The following is a 20,199-nucleotide window of genomic DNA, read 5'->3' as shown; positions in this document are numbered from 1 at the left end:
CTGAGAGACAGTGGAGCACAAAGGCTCCGGAGAAGAAGCCGAGTTAGTGACATCCAGAATGGCCGAGTTAGCATTAGTGCACACTATTAAAATATTGATTGAGAATCGCATACAAGACCCAAATGACATGCTAAATAATACTGATAGCAAATTACAACACTTAAAAGCAATTTTTATTTGGTTGGCTGGTAAATTATCTGCCTGGCAAAAAATTTCACTTACCAGCCAGCCTGGCTGGTAAGTGGAAAAAGTTAGTTTTGGACCCTGTTTAGGGCGAACAGATTTCTTCCCCGAGACGCATTTGGGATGAACGGACACAGTAAACTCACTATCCACGCACCAGGGGACTCATCCTGTTTTTACCTCCGATAATGTTACATTGTGAACAACAAATACATGTTGATATCAGCAGGAGCAGAGCTAATTAATATTAACTCTTACAGCTATTGGCCAAAACTAACAGTTTTCAGAGGTTGCATTGACTTACATTATGATGCATTTAAGCTCTATTCAGTAAAAATGGGTATTAGGCGAATGTAAAATATAACATCCTTGTCAGGTGTTCAAATGAAATCAAATGAAAATGTAGTTTTTGGTGAGAAACCTTAAAAAAACCAACAGTTTTTTAAAGGAGAATTTTGTTTATGTTTTCGTAGAAATATAAAAGAGAGCGGGGATTATGATATATAGTAAAAAGGCTTCTGAAGCAGTGATTTCTTTTTGAAAAAGTTTTTTTTTTTTATGTGAAAGGTTATTTTAAAGGTTGTGTCATGAGTGTGTATGATTGAATTTTGACCCATTGCAATATAGTGTAATAACGGGCTGAATGACTTTGAAACAGTACAGTTGTCTTTTTTATCACATTTTGGGTTTATTTGACCTTATACTTCATTCTATTTAACTTAGACCTGTTGTCCTCGTTCGTGGACACTATTTTGTGCCATCTAGTGGTAGAAAGAGTACAATACACTAATCCATGTAAAAAACAAGATGGCAGCCATCTTGGCCAAGTCAGTCTGCGTCAGATCCCGACACAAAAGTGGACAAGGTCCAAAACCTGATCAGATTTTATGGTTGAAACTTGTGTATTTATGATGAATTATGTTTGTAGTTTGATATGGTAACTAATTTGACTGATGTTAGCAACAGTAACAAGCTAAGACACTGTTAATTAGGAAGTACTTGTTTGAGGACACTGGGACTTCATTATTGTCTCGTTTGAGGACACTTGGACTTAATTATCATTGGCAATGTTTATTTTTTTAAACTTATCGGGTTGCACTGATTCCAAATAGCTAGGAGAAATTAAAAAAAAAAATATATATATATATATATATATGTGTAGCAATGTATGTGTATTTATAGATATAATATTTTTAGGGTCAATTATGTTACTGTCGGTATTTTACATCCCTTATTTCGCAGGTTTTGCTTCAAGCTACTTCAGCAGCATTTATATTCTTATACTCTATATAAGTGTCCTGACTGGTGGCCCTTTGCTGCATGTCATGCCCTCTCTCTCTCTCTGCCCCCTTTCCTGTCTATCTTTAGCTTTACTATCAAATAAAGGCAAAGAAAACTGCAAGAGGCCCCTTATAGTCTTGCAGTGCTCCTCAGCATATATTAGTTCACCACAAGTCATGTGTAGCCAGGATGCAGTGTTGTTATTCCATTGGGAGGCTTTCGTTTTTTTCCTGAAGAGCCCCGGGCAGTCAAGTACAGTAGGGGAGGTACACGATGTCTAGCCCCAGGCATCCAGGACCACCGGGACGATGCACAGAATACTTAGTATACACACACTTTCACATAAATACATACCATACATACACATGACCTGCGCTGACTGACGTGAAGTACATGTGATTGAATTAGTTGCCGTATGAACAATTCTCTGCTGGCTGTGTTTTCTTTTCTGCTCCAGCTTTGTTCTATTTAAATAAAATATTTGTTATTTGTATTCAGCTTAATGTGCCTGACAGATGTTCAGCAGGACATCCGCAGTTCAAACAGTTTTTTTTTCCTTCAGCAACTGATTGTTTTGCACGTAAGCAGACATAACATAATCATAAATACACAACGCACGAATCTGCTCGTGCTGACACGCAGTCCCTTAGCTGTGAGCAACATTGCTGGATTGCGAATGCGTGCATGTGTGTGTGTGCAAACGGGAGAGAGGGTGAGTGATGAAAGGGGGGAGCGCTGATAGTGATGCTCTATTGAATACAGATGAGAGAAAGGCAAGCTGAATTCTGATCAGGCTGCCTTCTCTCTTTCCTCCACTCTCCATCCCTCGGAGTGAAAATACTTAAGAGAAGTGCGTCTTTCTGAACCAAGCGGGATGTCATTAGGTCAGCCTTTCAAAGTCAAGGTCCAAGTCTTCTTCTCAAAGGAGCATCCATTGCAGCGTGTTTTCTAACCTTAGAATTAACAAGCAGCTGGATTTTGATGATAGTGATACGGAGCTGTATTTTAGAGGGAATCTGATCATGAACTCAGAGTCCTCTTTTTATGTTTGACGACACTTGCGGCCGAATTTTTTAGCATTTCTAAGCAGCGCTCGCTCCACGCATGTGAATTTTTAAATGACTCCAACAGGGTTTTAACACATTTCAAGGCCCCGAGGCTCACAAAAGCTGGTCAACAAAATAATCACCAGCTACTCTTTCAGATTAGACAAACAAATTCTGACATATAGTATACGTCCAAACTGAGATTCACCTTTTATGTTATTCAGAAGGCAGAGATGAAACACAGCTGCAGCCTAATCTGTACAATCTGGCTGGGATGGCAGCTTTGAGCTTAATTAGTTGAAGAAAACCTGTACTTTTCCACCCTCCCTCGGAATACAAATGCTTTTTGTTGAAAAGTCATCAGGGTCGTCTCACCGGCTCATTAAAAACGTGCAAGGAAGAAAAAAAATTAATGGAGCCAAACACCATCAATTTAATACGTAGGAGGGTAAAATAATACAAAGTGCCTCAGTGTGGTGAATATACCCACTTAAAGTTTGTTTAGTTTGACTTTCTCAGCAGTTGTGGACAGATGAGGGTGGAATATGCATTCACATTTAGAAGCCCTTTGACACACTTATAAAGTAGAGGTAAGTAGGATTCATTGCAATTACATTTAAAAACTTAAACCAGTGTTACCGAGAGATGCGCATGAGTACTCAATTTGGACATCTATATTCATTCAGTGTATAGAATAATCACCGTCTAACCTCCCACATGTGAACATGAATTTCTGTTTTGTTTTACGAATTAAAATGGGTAAAATCTAATTTCATTCTAGAGCTGCGTGCAGCATATTGCTTCTGTCACTGACTCTTTGTTTATCATGAGACGCGAAAATACCCTTGCACGGTATTCCTGTGGTTATAAAAAACATGGTTAAGTCACAGAGTTCCACAGTCATGTTTTTCAGGCTGTCTGCAGACAGTGTCCTTCGCTTTTCAGTCAGATCCACCTCTCGCTATTCCACAGGGTCAGCCTCTCATCCAAATATGGTCACTTCCAGCTCCATAAAACCAATATGGTGAAGATGGCGAAGATGCTGAACTCTAGGCTTCAGAACAAGAGTCCAAAAACCAATGGTTGATGTCATGGTAGCATGTCCATTATTTATTTTGTGGTTAGACCGCACACAGACAGTGACAGGGCTGACTATTACCATCACACGGCTAATGTTACCTAATGTTTATTGACATGTTTGACGACAGAGTTGAGCCGTGTTGGTCGAAGTTTGTTGGGACCGTCAGATGTAAGCTGCTGCTTCTGCTGTATTAGCTTGTGCTAACCAGTCAGACATTGAGCTGACCGAAGGGAAGCAGCTCAGTAGGCGGTCCTTCAGTGCTGCGTCTAACCTGTAATGGCAGCAACATAAAGTTTGCTGATTTCTATTTATGGTTCAGTTAGCTCATTGAATCCCAGTTGTTCAATCAATGAATTTCAAATTGCACTTGTTTTCTGTTGTTGACCAATACCTGTACTTATATTAGGGTTTTTTTTGGCAAGTACCAGAGTACTCTATAATAATTTACTGGAATAAAGAATTTACTCAAAATACCCATCCCTAGTTTTAAACCTACTTTCTGTAACAGGGTCCTCTCAGATAGCAGCAAACTGCTCAGGAGTCAGATGAGTGTAGACACCAGAAGACCCAACATGATTTGTCCTTCGATGTGATTATCACCACCATGATTGGTTGTAAACCCTGTTGTCACGGCAATGATTTCAGGCTTGATAATGAAAGCTCCCGGGACGCTGATCCATAGCATGCATGCACACACACACACACACACACACACACACACACACACACACACACACAGAATCAGTCCGTCTCACTGCTAACCAGTCTCATTCCCCTCTGAGAGAGAGGCATTAGCTGGTGAGATTGAACTTGCGTGTGTGTGTGTGTGTGTTGCTGTTGTCCGTCTTCTTACTTACATAGTAATGTACAGAACAGGAATCTGGGGAAAGGCTCGAGCTCCACCGAATTGTACTTGACACTTTATTCTTTCTTTCCTGATTTTTTTTGCCCCCTCTTATCCGCACCTACCTCTTTATCTTCTTTCTCTCTCACAGCTGTTATTAAAGCACTTTGACTGAGTTAATAACATCTGTGTCACACTCAGACACACAGGAAGAGGCAGAAAGCAAGTGTAACTGTGTCTGTCTGCTACACTAGCATTACCCCAAAGGGTGTACTTTGTGGGATCCCAAATCCAACTACAGCTTGTAATAATAGTTTGTTCTGTAGTTGCATTTAGATGGTTATTTTTGCCACAAAGGTAATGTTTTCTGTTCTGTGCGTTTGTCTGTCAGCAGGGTTAAAGAATTGTAATTATGGTTCAGCATGGTTCGAGACAGATTGATCAGCTTCATTTTTTTTTTTTTTGAATTTCAAATTCAATTTTCAGTTTCATTTATAAAGCCCAATATCACAAATATCAATTTGCCTCAGAGGGCTTCACAGCATACGACATCCCACTGTCCTTGGACCCTCACAGCGGATAAGGAAAAACTCCCCCCAAAAAAAACGTTAATGGGTAAACACCCTCTTCCAGGATGGACAGACGTGCAATAGATGTTGTACAGAACAGATCAACATATTAAATTAGCAGTAATCGGGACAGATGCAGGACAGACAGTAATGACAATAGCTACAATAACATTCATTTTAGTAATAATATTCTAATAATTACAGCTATTGTGGTACAATATGTTGTTTGTATATATTAATATAGGAAAGTATATGTATGTGACAATAATCATATGTGTATAATAACAGTGGAAGTATGACTAATAATAACAGCAGCAGTAGTAGTCGACATCAGGCAGGACCACAGCAGCAGCACAACCACGTCACACGATCTAGGTGTAGCTGCGATACGAGGGAATCTGCGAGACAGTGAGGCAAGGCTCCGGAAAAGAGGCCAAGTTAGTGGCATGCAGTACTAAGAAGTGAATTTTAGCAAATGAAGTAGAACCAGCTTTTCAGAAACTAAGAAGAGAGAGAGAAGGAGAGAAGGGGCTTGGTGTATTATAGGAGGTCCCCCGGCAGCGTAGGCCTATGTCAGCCTAACTAGGGGCTGGTCCAAGGCAAGCCTGAGCCAGCCCTAACTATAAGCTTTATCAAAAAGGAAAGTCTTAAGTCTAGTCTTGAAACAGGACTAAAACAGGAAGCTGATTCCACAGAAGAGGAGCCTGTTAGCTGAAGGCTCTGGCTCCTGTTACAAAACAAAACACTGCCAGCACTTCTTATATCACTGTGTAGAAATGTGGAATGCCAATGTACTTGTTATCAAGAGCTTGTTATCTTTAGAAAATCTTTTAAGTAAATTAGGTTCGCATTTTTTTTTGCCCAGTGGGCTTCTTGTTGTCATTTATCTTGTGTTGTTTAAGTTTAATTTTTATTTAGTTTTTCTTATTGTTTGTTTTTCTCCTTAAGTTGAGGGGAGGTCTGCTGCCTGTGGCTTCTTGACCTCTCCTGACACATTTCTTTTTTTTTTTTTTAAACTATCTGGATTTATGCAGTTGTGTATGTTTGCAAATAAAATTTAAAAATACATTCAATAAAATACTGGCCCAATTTTCATGAAACTTGGTGGAATGGTGTAGCATGGGCCAAGAAAGAGCCCAATAGTTTTTTGGAGTGGATCCAAATCACAGGGCAGATACATGAATTCTTTTTCTTTTTGTTAATATTGAGAGATAGGCCATTTGGCCTTGGTGGAGGTCTGTACTCCCTTGTGCCCTTCTAGTTTTACATAGTTTTTGGGCCTCAATCATGCCTGTTATCAACATGTGATCTGTATCTAGATACATTACATGGATAGAAACATCTAATCACTGGACATTTTCACCTGGTATTAGTCAGCGTTCTATATTGTGTCCTCATTGAATGTTTCCAGGATGAGACAAGACAGCTAGCAGATAAATACCTGAGGCTAGAATAGTTTTCACCACCATTGAACAAACTGTAAATCTGAAACAGAAATGCAGAGGAGATGTGTTGCATTAAATAATTCAAATGTTGCCATTTTTACAGCTCTAATATTTCCTCACAAGTATGCGCAGCTCAATATCAGATTGATCTCCATATGCAAATTAGATAAGCTGGCCTCGTGGTTGACACACATGGTCCGTCAAAGTGAAGCGATGCTGCTTTATGGGTTCGACTTATTTTTCCTCTGTGGAGAAAGGGCCGGTCTGCAGCTTTTTGACGGGCCTGATTGAGATAGCAGGAAGGTGAAAAGCTAGGTGGCCTTTCAACTAGTTGGGTGGATTTTTGTCTTGATTGCACCTACACCTAGCTGTGATTTGATCACAGTGACAGCCAGATCACCGCCAGATGTTGTCCGGCCGATTGCATTCAGATTGCAGTGCATTCCGCATTGTTACTTATCAGGATAAGATATGCAGTTATAGATTGCATGTCAGTATCAGGTGTAAATGGGGTCTTGGTCTTAACATGAATATGAATTAAGGCTGAAAATTACAAATACTTTCATTGTCACTTCACTTCATCACAGGATTATTTTCTCACTTTATGTTTTGGACTTTTATCTTCAAACACCAGAGAACAATGAAAACAGCCAGCAGTTCCCCAGCGATATTCAACTTATAATCAGATATAACAGAGGAAAAATCATCACATTAGAGAAGCTGAAATCACAGATTTTCAAAATAGATGCTGGCGTAGTTTCTGTTGGCTATTAATCTATCATTTTAATTCCACTCCTTGTAATATTCACTAATGGAAATGTTTTCTTAGTTACTTGGAAAATTGAGTGTGATCCTTACCTACACCCATGCTGCTTGAGGCTGACAATTAGACAAATGGGCTTTGGCTAAACATAATAAAATATATCACGTATTGACTTCTCTAACCTTGCTCCTACTCCACCCTCTTCTCCTCTATTGAACAGTTTCAGATTTATCTTTATCTCTGTTGTCTTTTTTACATCAGTGTTTGTCCTTATTTATCTGTTCAATATGGAAGCCCCAAGAAGCAAATGAGAAAAAAAAAATCTGGTGATCCGTTTTCTAGGTCTGATCTACATTGTATTCTCTCCTTTGTTAATGACTTGAGAGCAGGTGGGAAAATAGTTTCCCAGTTGTTGGTGTCATACTCATTTTGGCCACAAGAGGCTGAAGTAAAGATTAACAGCATTCACATTTTCTTCCAATTAAGTTTTAATTTCTCCATGCTCTTCAAACACAAGGCACATTCATTGTGTGTTAGCAAGTTATGTAACACAACTGTCATGTCTTTCTTTTTGATGTAAATGTATTTTAATTGGCGTAATCTGCTGTTGGGCGATGACAAACACCTTCATATGACAGATTAATTGACCATGATAATTACACTGAGCAACAGACATTACAGTTAAAAATAAGCTGCTGTATACTGAGAACATCTCTGTGTTAAGTCATGGGTTGTTAGGACTGGAAATCACATTTCCTACAGTGTTTTCAAAATCACAGGCACTCTTACTTAGGATGAAGTGAAAAGGTCTGAAAGATGGGTCAAGTAATGGAGTATGGTTTATGCTCATATTATTGGTAAAGTGCTGTTATAAAGCACCTGCTTGACATTTTACTTGCTGTGGGTGGCAATCACTCTGGAGCAGTAAATACAAGAAAACATGAATGCTTTTAGTCCAGTTTGTGGCTGAAATGAATATTACAACAACAGACACTTTGGGCACGGACACATCAAGCCAGCAGTCAGCTATTTGTCAATGTCGGACTGTCTGTCGCCCTATTTTTTGTGGTGTGTCCCACACCGTTGATACTAATTGGTCCGCGTTGGCTGTTTTTCGGCCTTGTCAGCATTTTGAATCAGAGTTGGACCCATTAGAGCCTATCGGTGAATTAAATCACAGGGTTCCTGTGGATCCTTTAAAAGTCTTGAAAAGCACTGAATGTATTCATCTAAAACATAATGCCTTAATTGGTACTAAAATGTCTGAAATCAATCTTTCAAAAGTCTTCATAAAATGCTAAAATATGGAAAGTCAGATTTTATGAAAAAAAAAAAAAAATTCTAGCTTTGCCTCGTAAAATCTCAAAATAATTGGTCATTTAAAAATAATAATAATAATAATAATAATTTACACAATGCCTCTCGCAGTAATGTCACCAAAAAGGCAAGTTTTATATTACAGTAAATATTTGGGCCTTATTCTTCCTAACCCTCAGTAATTGGTGTTGGTTCATGTTTGTTTTCTTCAATTTTGGCTATTGTGGAATTGGTCTTAAATTTAATTTCAGTGGCATTTAAAAGTTTTAAAAAGCTTTAAATGTCAATTGCCTTTAGCTGTAGGAACCCTCAATCACTCTGATTGTTCAGCTCAGTGCACAAGAAGAGAAACAGGAGTGAGGAAAGCAAAATTGCGGCTAAATTCGAAAGAGCTTGACATTGAAACAAATGTGTTTTATGAATTAAGATTATTTTCTATCCATTGAAATTCTCGGCAGAAGCTGTTTGTAATTGTTTGTTATTGTTCACTGGCACATGATATCATTTGTTCTTTCAGCATTGAGTCAGGTTGTTAATGTGCTAACTCGTTAACTAGGGTCTTGAATCCATCCTGTTGATCATCCTGTTCCCTTTCTGAATGACAAAAGAATGGAAATTATGGAAAGTTATTTCCTCTTACACAGACACAGTGCAGCTTTTTATTTGAGCCTTTGCACACTGTGTCCATTTTTTTTTGTCCAAAAGTTTTGCACATCTAAAAATAAGTACAACCTAATGTGTCAATCATGTTTGAAGCTTTTGTCTTGTCATTTAAAGTTTGAGAACAGGTTCAATGTTCTGTGTTGTTCGCATCCGTCAGAGCCTTTAGAGACGTTTGACCAAGAATCAGTGATGAAAATGTGGCGGTGCAACACAGCAGCGACAAGACAGAAGAACAGGGTGCACAGAATCATTTCATAACTCAGATAGCTACTTTCAGCAGGTCAGATAGTAATATTTACATGGATGATGATGGGGAGGAGGAGGATGTGGACTGCACATAGAATGTGGAGGACAGCACCGCCCCTCCATGCAACTGCAGTGCCAAATGAAAGACAGGGAGGGAGTTATGACAGCCAGATAGGGAACTCCAGTCGAGAGAGGCAAAGGAGGAAATGTGTGTTTTAATTTTGTCTCATATTGTGAATTTTCGCAACGAATAGAACAATAAACGCATCGGAATCAGTGTGCAAGGTTTCTGTGCGTATCGGTTTTGTTCGGATGATGGATTAAAACGCATCTGACGCATTGTTCCCTCATGTTTTTTGACATGTTTGAACGACAACAAACTGAACCTTGAACCTTGAAAATAACAGATTCAGTTTGCAAAGGCCTTTAGGCGACGTGAGGCGACACAACAGTTGGCCTTTATTGGCACTGGTTCTTTGATGTCAGTTTGGTGTGTCTGGGCCTTGAGAAAAAATGATCCTGACAAAGAAGAATAAAACTTGCCAAAAGCTTTTCATCCACCTGTTTTCATAGATGAAAAAAAGGAACAGAGACAGATTATCCTGGCATCACCTTTATTCCACCTGTTCCTCAGTCATAAACACAGGAGAGAACAATTTAGATCCGACTTTGACAAAATTAATTACTGGATTTTTTTTCTAACTCTCATGGTTTCTGAATCATTTCTGTTCTGAAACTGATCTGCTGTCTGTTGTGCTTCTTCTTTCTCTGACAATCTCCTAAACCATTTCTTCTCTCTTTTCTCAACAGGGCCTGATGATCCTCCTGCAGAACCTCCCCACAATGCACTGGGGCAACGAGGAAGTGAGCGTACTTCTGGCAGAAGCCTACAGGTTGAAGTTTGCCTTTGCTGACGCGCCCAACCACTACAAGAGATGATAAGCGTGGCTCTCCGCAGCTGCCCCCTTCTCCTCCTCCTGTCCTTCCTCCCCCTCTTACTCCTCTTTTCCCTGCCCTGCAGTCGTCTACTGAACTCCGAGGCCTCTATTCCCAAAGGGATGGACCTCCCTTTTCTTAACCTCCCTTTCCCCCATGTTGCCCAGTGGGCCTTTCAGCTACTAAGAGATTCGAATCAACCAATGACTGAGAGGACGTGCGGTGTAGCATTTTAACATGTTGATGTGGAGCCTTTTTTTTTAAATTATTTTTGTCTGATCAGCTCTGAAATGTGCACTCCTTCAGTCCAGCGCAGAACCCTTCTTCATCACTGAAGACCTCAACTTTCTGTCCGAGTTTGGTCGACTTCAGGCCAGAGATGCAGGACCGTGAGCACAGCACCACCGGGAGTTTAGTCCAGCTCTGAAAAATGTTCTTTTCTGCTAAAAAAAAACCCCCAACAAACTTTTTTCTGTTTCCCAAGGCCAAAATGTGACCTTTTTTTAAGTTTGCAAAGACAAAGAAAGATGGCAAAAGGGCACTGCGCTATATGGTTTACATATCTGAGTCCACTCTCCTGGTCACAACACAACCCGAAGGAACATGACCTCTCCTGGTTTGCGTTTTTTTTTTTTTTTTTTTTTTTTTTTTTTTTCTTCTTCTTTCTTTTTTTTTTTGCTCCTCCTGCTGCTCGCCAGGAGGGACACAGTTTGTTTTCCTTCAAGACAAACTAACACACTTTACAACGAGAGAGAGATTGTCAATCCGAGGGTGGGAAACATGTCCTTCTACACACCACACACACACCAACTCAATCCCCCCCCCCCCTTTTTTTTTATCCCGCCCTCCCACCCACACTGCAACATCACAGTGTTTGAGTGTAAGACAGAGAGTGGTGAGAGGCCGTGCAGTCACACCACAGATCGACATCACAGAAGCTCATAAGCCATTTGGAGGAAGAAAGCTACTTATTCCTTCTCAAGCAGCTTATATATGAAGGCCCGTGTCTTATCTATTAAGTGTCCCTCCTCTCTGAACCTAGGACTACCTCAGAACACACAAGTAGGGACAACTAGAAACCCACGTACATGCATTTAAGCATGTGTCGCTAAATTAAGAAACACGTTCGCATCAGTATGGAGTCAAAATAAACTATTTGAAGTTCAATTCAGAAATTCACTCACCCTCATGGGAGCTAAATCTGGTTTTCACAGGGAAACAAAGTGCTTCTTCACAGGGTTGTTTTTGAAGTAAAGATCCAAATGAACAATTTTGCCTTAATTAAGATACATACTGTCTTTGTTTACTCTCCCCTCCTCTCCTTCTGGGGTTTTTTTTTTGGGGCCGTATTTTCACGGGCGTACAAAAAATACGACTCGCAGCGATCCAGTATGTTGTCTGTCAGTTTGGTTTAGCTTGAAAGAGTCTTTGATATTTTTGCTGAGAATAGGCTTCGGGAGTCACTCGCTTGATCGTTCGGCAAGCGCCAATGAAAAGTGTGAAATAAATGTGCAACACTTACTGATTTAGTCCAAATAGAGCCGAACACTCTGATTACGCACTCTCTGAAAACTGTAGTTCCACCTTAAAAAATACAACTTTGATTCAAGTTAGGCCGTCTGTGCTGAGCCCAACAGTATTGGATGATCCTTACTGATCTGTCTTTCTTGACGCTTTCTTGCCTACGAACATATGAAAGCAGCAGGTGCACAGGTTTTTCTGCAGCCTCCAAATTTAAAGAAGTCTTGCACCTTTTAAAGACAATTACACGTTTGATCCATATTGGTTCTTCTAATTAAATCATGTGTAATCAGTAACAATCAGGCCCCCAGGAATGCTGCTCAGCCTTGTTTCTAATTTTAGACACTCAAGGTATTGCAGCGAAAATATCCCCTGCTGCCCAAAAAGCAGTTTGTCCAAAGAGAAATCTGTAAACTGTTGACAGGACACCTCGAACTACTAAAAGGTCGGATATTACTCTTTCTATGATGAACTTTTGATCCCTGGAGGTTTGATATTTGTGAAACGTTTCTCGAGTTGAAAAGGGCGATTTAAAAATCTGTGACGTCATCACGATGTAAGGTCTATGAGATGAGCGGGAACTTGTGGCTGGCCTGCGTTCCCCTCAAGTTAACCCTCCAAGCTGAAACTGGACTGAATAAGCGCCATTTTGGGGTCCAGTTTCCAGATCTAATAACACACCCGTGGCACCAGTGCTGTTTGAATATCCTCCATGTTGTCATAAAAAAGTCAGGGTGATCATGGTAATCAGGGTGTAGATGAGTGTGCCATCGCCTTTTTTCTTTTCCTCCAAAATGCATTTTTAATCCACGAGGGTCTGACCCTCTGCTGTAAATACAAACACAGTGACGCAGAGCAGAATCATGGCATTAAATGTTGCGGTTAAGTTTGATTTTGGTCGGACAGGAAGTGCTTTGTTAACATGGTGGAGAAGCTGGTCTGAACTCCTCTTCAATGTGACAGAAACGTCGTCTGCGTAACTGATAACAGTTATTAAACGTACCCTTTAATGTAAAGTACTTTTGCGTATAGCGAGCTGCACATACATGAACAAACAGCAGGTGAGTTATTAGGTGAATAGAACCTTGTTATTCTCGTGCACATAACTGTCATAACAGTACCGTCGTCTTTCTCCTGTCTTTGTTGTTCATGAAGATCACATGGGACGTCTTACCCAAAGTCAGCAGCACCATATTGGTGTAATGTTGGGAGGAGAGGGTGGGTGGTTGTGGTGGTGGTGGGGGTGAGGGGGGATGGGGGATGGGGTAATCAGACATTCATGACATAACACGAAGCTGTTAAAGTCTGGAGCCTCCTGTCGCGACTCCGCCAGGATCCATTATTGTCACCCCAGCCCGCAAAGATGGTGTGCGTAGGTGTGTGAAGGGGAGATGGAAGGAGAGAGGGACGGGGTTGTGTTTCTTTTGGAAGTTTCAGCGCTTTCTCTGTGAGAGCTGTCAGTCTTTGATCACACTTGGGATTTCTTTTTTACACAATCTGCACCAGTTTTCAAGAGCTCCCCTCATCTCCCATGCTCTCTGACAAGGAAAAACTGCACTTAATTTGAAAGTCTATAGCCTTTTTTTTTTCCTCCTCTCTCTCTCTCTCTCTCTCTCTCTCTCTCTCTCTCTCTCTCTCTCTCTCTCTCCCCCTCTCTCTCTTTTTGTATGAGATTTATTCTTTCAATCAGCATTTTAAAGATTTGTCTTTTTCATTTTGGGGTTTTATTTTTTTATGCTGTTTACATGAGAAGCCTATTAAGTTGTGCCTGACTCTGGAGACATGAGACAACATCTTCGTTATGTTTTTGACCTCAAATGAACTTGAAAGGTTTTTAGATTCCTGCAAGCAATAGTAAGATATTTTGCATTTGCTGTGAAAAGACAGAAAAAAAATCATTTTCTTTGTGCACATCTTGTTTTGGGTGTTTTAGCAACCACAATGAACTGTTTAATAATACTGTGGGCATTTTAATAGTTCAAACCTGGTAATTAAAGGTCCAGTGTGTCGAATTTAGGGGGATGTGTCAGCAGAAATGAAATATAACATAATAATTATATATTATTTAGTGTTTAATTGTTTTGTTTGCGTTACCTTGGAATGAGCCGTTTATATCTACATAGAGATCGGGTTCTCGTCGGCAAAGATCAACATGTTGCACCGTCATGCTTCTACAGTAGCCCAGAATGGACAAACCAAACACTGGCTTTAGATGCTGGACACATTTTCCACACAAATACAACATGCTAATGTTATTAGCACAAGCCTATGGAATTTTACCTTGTAGAAATTAGCTTAGTGGCTAGCAGACTTTTCCTCTACTCATATGAAGCCAGGGACGACAGCAACATTTAACAAAGGTAACATTTTAAAATTTGGCTCCATTACAGCTCACAAGGTTCACCAACAAAACAACTATCTTATACTAAACACGTTTTCCAAACAAATATAACATGCTAACATTACTAGCACAAGCCTGTGGCATTTTACATTGTATAGATTAGCCAAGACATTTCCTCTACTCGTATGAAGCCAGGATAAATCACACACAAGACTTAAAATGTTATTGTGTGGAGGCTTTATTGTCTTCACAATTTATTGTTTCTTACCTGTGATATTAAAGTAAATAAAAGCTTCGTTTCCACTGAGGGAAATGGTTTCAGCTTACAAAAATAGGAAGTCTGCATCACTGCAACGTGTAGTTCAATTAGGGTACAGCATTGATTTGAAGCAGAAGTATAAATCCAGCGGAAGAGACCTCTGCAGATGATTCGGCTCCTGGTTATAATTCCCTGGGGAAAAAACTTCCTCAACAATAAACATTGAAGGAATTCTAACAGGGAGTTCATTTTTATCACATGGGAGAAGTTTAAACCTAGATGCCTCCAAATCCCTCTAAATCTGACACACAGTTCCTTTAATGGTTGCTAAACCCCTCCACTGAACAGCGATTGTAACAAGGAGCAGCAGGCCTGTCACAAGTTGAAGCAGTGTCCACTACCAATACCAAAAACACAATAGGCAAAGTGTAAGTAACTCCAGCCTGGAGTTGCTTTCACATCGTCAGCTAACTACATTAGTTTGTGCGGTAACAGGCGATGGATACACAAATTTGGGATGCCTGAGTTGGAGGCCGACAGCTGCTGTACTCTGTGAATGTGTGTCTGTGAGCCATGAGCAAACAGGGAAGGATTGACCCCCTCCTCTTCCTCTCAGATCATTAGAAGAGTTTCTCTATTTTTGCTGTACTGTAATATGCAGTAATTCCCCCTTAAAAAGAAGTAGCTGCCTACTTTGTGGAAAGAGATGGTTTAATAAACAAACACACATTCACATGCTACCAATCTCAAATTAGCCTGCCTGTAACCCACTGTCTCTCCGCACACACACACACACACACGTCTCCATGGTGATGAAGGCCTATGTCTATCTGGCTGGAGCCCGATTTTTCTATTAGCCCACACACACACACACACACGCACACACATATACACACATACATAGAGACGAGCTTCAGACATTCTTTGGAGCATCTTCAGCAGGGTGTCCTTAAGTAACATTTTCAGCTGCTTTCATTTCTTTTAGTTTTTTTTTCTCCTTTTCGCTCTACTTCTCCAGACATGAAAATATATTGATGAAACCAAACTGATTTAAAAAAGAAAATGACAAAAACTCCTTCCCCCCGTGTCTTTTGCCTCTTGAGTACTCAGAAGAATCTAATAATACTAGAGCGTGTGGGTGACAGGAGTCTTGAATTTAAAAATGTGTACAGAGAAGATTTTGAAACAAAAATCTGTAAATAGAAAGTGTAAATAAATCCTATATATGACAACACTGCTTTGTGTGTACGTATTTTCTTCGAGTGTGTGCGCAATTACGAGTGCTGAGAGAACAATGGAGGGTATGCGCTCAATATTTCATATCTAATTGCAGTCAAACTCAAGGTATGATACACAGTGTTTCAGTGAGCCAAGAATGAGGATCTTTAATCTAGAGAAAATGCCTGTCTGCTCATGCATTAGCCTGCATGGCAAGCAGGCCACGCTACAATCTGTGCTAATGTGCCACATGTAGCTAATTGTATCCGCTGCATTCACACACCATTCCCACATAACAGGTAAACACTGTTACTGATCTGATCCCTCTGGAGGAAATGGCAGCACCAGCTTGGTTAATGAGACTTCGCTTCTCTGTGTCTGTGTGTGTTTCCGAGGAAGAGAAGGAAAGGAGAAGACACCAGAAAACGAGAGCCAGGCTGCATTCACTTGCAAATGAGACTACATACCTGCCTGTCTGCGTGTGTGTGTGTGTGAGTGTGAGTGTGTGTGTCAGCGCGCACATGCAGCAGCAGCCTGCCGTAGAAGCTCCCTCGCTCTCGTTAGGCTGACTGATGTTCACACAGGCAGCCAATTATGGAGTGCCGGTCACTGAGGACTCCAGTCACTTCATGGGAAATTAAAAATACATTAAAACCAACAATGGTCGCAGGAAGGCGCCCGCTTGTGCACGTCGGCGTGCGCACACACACATTATGTGTGAAGAAAGATGAAGGAGGTGCCAACAAAGAACCAGCTGGAGCGCATTACGAAGTGAAAAAGACCTAGTGCAAATATTAGCAAAACCAACTTTTCTTTTAGTGTTTTCCTCACAGCCATTTTCCTCTCTCCATATTTGGACAGTATGTCACTGTTATAGTATCAGCCTTCCCTGTTTATCTCCCAATGCCCTCTTAACTCCCCCAATTTTACAGGCCTATAAACCACCACTTGCTAGCGTGAGTCCTTTTCATCAAGGGCTGACACTGGCAAACGTTGCGACATCCTGGGATCACTAAGGCAGAAATGTCGAGGCAGACTTCACGGCATTTTCATGGAATTCTAAGCCCGTGTCTGAAATCAATTTCCTGATTCAATTTTTGAAGAGAGGAGCTGCACAGCACCAGCATTATTGTCACAATGAAGGATAACACGCAGATTGAGGGTGTCTCTGGAGAGGATTTTAGATGCACTGTGGAGGCACTGGCAACTGTGATGTAAATCAGTTTCAATTTCAAGTTTGTGCCGAGGCAACCGAGGGAACCAAAAATATGTCGAGCGGTGAATGGAAAATTATTTCTGGCTGCTTAAGAGTGGCATATTTAATATTTAAAAGTTAGTACAAAAAGTATATATATGAGCTGCAAAAGCACCCTTATGATAATATCAACTTCCTCAAACCATGAAAATGCTGTTATTCTGTCTCCATTATATCCACAGATGTGCATCCACCTCTGAGTGCGTCTGTAAGGACCTACAGCTTCTAACTAATTCACCCAGACGCTTATGTGTCAGTTGTCAGAGCAGGAAAACGCTCCTAAATGGCCAACAATTTTCACAGAAACACACATATGGTCGCACATTTTGGAGTAAAAGCAACTTTCTTATGCTTGAAAATGACTCCCTGTTTCTGTTAAAATTTAGGAGAGCTCCACGGGTGTCCCAACATGTTAGGGGCTGCCAGGAGATGGTGCTCAGACAGAGACACATGCTTCCATTCTGTGAGAGGAGTAATGTTCAATTAGGACTATGAGCTTATTTTCAGCCCTGGCATCCTCCAGGGCTGAAAAATGAAGCCAGTGCGGAAGTGCCAAATGCACTTCCTCAAATGGCCACTTGGGGCTGGCTCCAGAGGTGAATCCATCCCCACAGACCCTCATGTTAAAATGCCCAACTTAACAGCAGAAAAATAAACATGTTTATAGCCTGGTACAAAAAATGTGTTTGGTCCCTTGGTCCCATATTGTGAAAAAGCCAGGTGCCCTTTTTGCCCTTTCAGAAGGAGCTCAGAATGCAGTTTCCTGCAGTGCTTCCCCTTGGTTCATGACAACTGTACAGGGCTTGAATTTTTATATAACTCACCCAGGGGCGCCGCCAGGAATTTTGGACCCCATGAGAAAAAATCACATTGGGGCCCCCCTGCGCAGAAGTTGTCACCACATCTCTAGGACCTAACTGACCCATTAAATGCTTTACACAACTCTAACTTTGAAGGCTTGCAACTGTCTTGCCAGTACAATATTCAAATGCATAATTCAAGGCTTTGAACCAGAGGGTGACATCACCGTGGCTACATCCATAATGTTTATACAGTCTATAGGGATGCAGATGTGAACGTAGTTATACTGGGTCTGTCACAACCAAATCACACTTTGATTACTTGCACAATTTCTTAGATAATGCATGGAATTATTCACCTTCCACTGTTCAGCTTGTAGTTATTAGGAACATGTTATTCATTCACTCAATTATTTATTCACTCATTCACACATTTAAAGTAGTGTTCAAGAGATCTGTCCATATTGATTTTAAAGATGTGCTGGTATAAGATAAGACTGACTTGGCTAAGTGCCAAAGCTGACTGTAATTATTTACAATATCAAATCATAGCTGTATACATGTAGCCTATTGTTTAAGCCAGGGATTAGTTACGGCCTGTTGCAAAATGGCTTTTTAGCAAATATTATGATGGGATTTTAGCCTAAGCTATTGACTCATTTCTGGGAGTCCTATTTTATGCATATAAAACCTCGATCAAACAGGGTGGTCCTGATATTTCACATTACTGTTTGTTGGCTGTGACTGTCTTTACAACAGCAATTTCTCTTTTGTTGCAATCTTTTGATGATCTCATCCAGCTGAGAGGATAAATCAGAACACCTGCACACTGACCGTGATAATCTTTCAGCTAAGAAACGCAGCAGGTACGGCTAATCTTAGCTGAGAGATTATCATGGTCACCGCGCAGGTGTTTTGGTTTACCTAACATGCTGTTAAATGCTGGCTGACGTCTGGTTTACAAGTTACTCTGGCAGGTAAAACGCCACTATGTGGAATTCATGCCAGGAACCAACACATGTACAGAAAACTACTTTCTAAGAAGAGTTCTCAGGAGACACTTAGCTGCTGTTGACGTCACCACAACTGGTCATTACAGGGTGTAAAATGAGACCTATAACAACTGGATTTACAATATTTTAATACTTTAAGAGACATGTTTTATTTTAGGCAGTAGTGAAAGTAGCTTAGTAACACTGGGATTTATCAGCCGCTGACACTTAGCAACTGAAGCCTTCCCTTCTCTGCTCCTAAGATGTGGAACAGTGTGTTCTTCAGAGATTAAATTGGAGGGGCTATTTAAAGAATGCACTTCATCTGAACTCCTGCAACAAAGAACTGATCTGTCCTTTAATTTCTTCTGTTATATTCTCAAATCTCAGTCTGATGACTCGACTCAATAACTGTGTGCTCACAATTATGGAGCTGAGCAGTTATGAACTTTGACACGGCATCTCTTTTACCTTTAGTGGGTGAGAGCTCGTCTCTGTCAGTAACTAATCTACACAGGAAGTGAATATTTATACATGACTTCACACAATTAGAGCACGAGTCGAAACTCAAGAGATTTGTGAGGAATATATTTACTGGATAAGAAAGCTGAACTCCCCCAAATTAACTTTGACTTGTTACTCATCACATCAAGCTGAACTTCAACGGGACTGAGCTCCCATCAAATCCACTGTATGTCTACGCATCACCACTGACAGCGTCATGGTGACCAAGATCGACAAGACTTTTTACATGTGTCACTCTGAATCCATCTCCGCGGTGAGGCTGTGCTCAGACAGGCATTAGCACTGCATGGAAAAACTCATCTTCCCTCATTCATTTCAATGAGACCACTGTGTTTGCACAGCAGGGTTGTGGCTCTGTATGCACATGTAAGATCACATTTCCTGGTTGATGACTTTGTAATGTGAACAGGTGATCGTACTGTTTACCTCTTGAGAGAAAGTGACTGTCGCAAAGTGGTAAACCTCTAAAAGTTGGCTAGCGACCATAGGTTGTTTTCTTTGCCCAGTCAGATTGAGATACCAGTGAAAGATAGAGTCTGTGATCCTGGAGAAAGATTTGGGGTGTAACAACACATACATCTGGATCGATATATCAATTCAGTGATCAGCCATCGAGTATCATCAATGCAAACTGACAACACTGATACATATTATCATCTTTAAGATGCACCTTTTATTTTGAAATTCCCACGGCACATCTGTGTCAACAAGAAAAAGACAATATTTACTGATATTGTCTCATATTGAATTGAATTGACTTGAAATTATATCATGGTAGACTTTGTGACATCAACAAATATATATGGCCTACTGACCCTTTGCTAAGTCCCGCCCCTGGACGCAGACTGGCTAATCATAACATAGCATCGGGCCGACTCAGACTAGGACCCTACAAGACCAGAGTAGCGACAAAC

General features: G+C 40.6%; 1 protein-coding gene across 2 annotated transcripts in view; it reads left to right on the top strand.

The window, feature by feature from the left end:
• Window positions 1-15,729, top strand: part of tbc1d22a (TBC1 domain family, member 22a) — a 205,482-nt gene extending 189,753 nt beyond the window's left edge. For both annotated transcript variants that reach the window (XM_050036699.1, XM_050036700.1), the window contains exon 14: window positions 10,249-15,729. In XM_050036699.1, coding sequence (XP_049892656.1) covers window positions 10,249-10,377 — 129 coding nt within the window. In that variant the 3' untranslated portion in view covers window positions 10,378-15,729. The remainder of the gene's footprint in view (window positions 1-10,248) is intronic.
• Window positions 15,730-20,199: the final 4,470 nt, after the last annotated feature.

The sequence above is a fragment of the Epinephelus moara genome, chromosome 23 (assembly GCF_006386435.1).
Source record: "Epinephelus moara isolate mb chromosome 23, YSFRI_EMoa_1.0, whole genome shotgun sequence".
In the NCBI taxonomy this organism is placed as follows: Eukaryota; Metazoa; Chordata; class Actinopteri; order Perciformes; family Serranidae; genus Epinephelus; species Epinephelus moara.
Note: the sequence above shows the minus strand (reverse complement) of the source record. Positions and strands in the feature narration are given on the sequence as shown.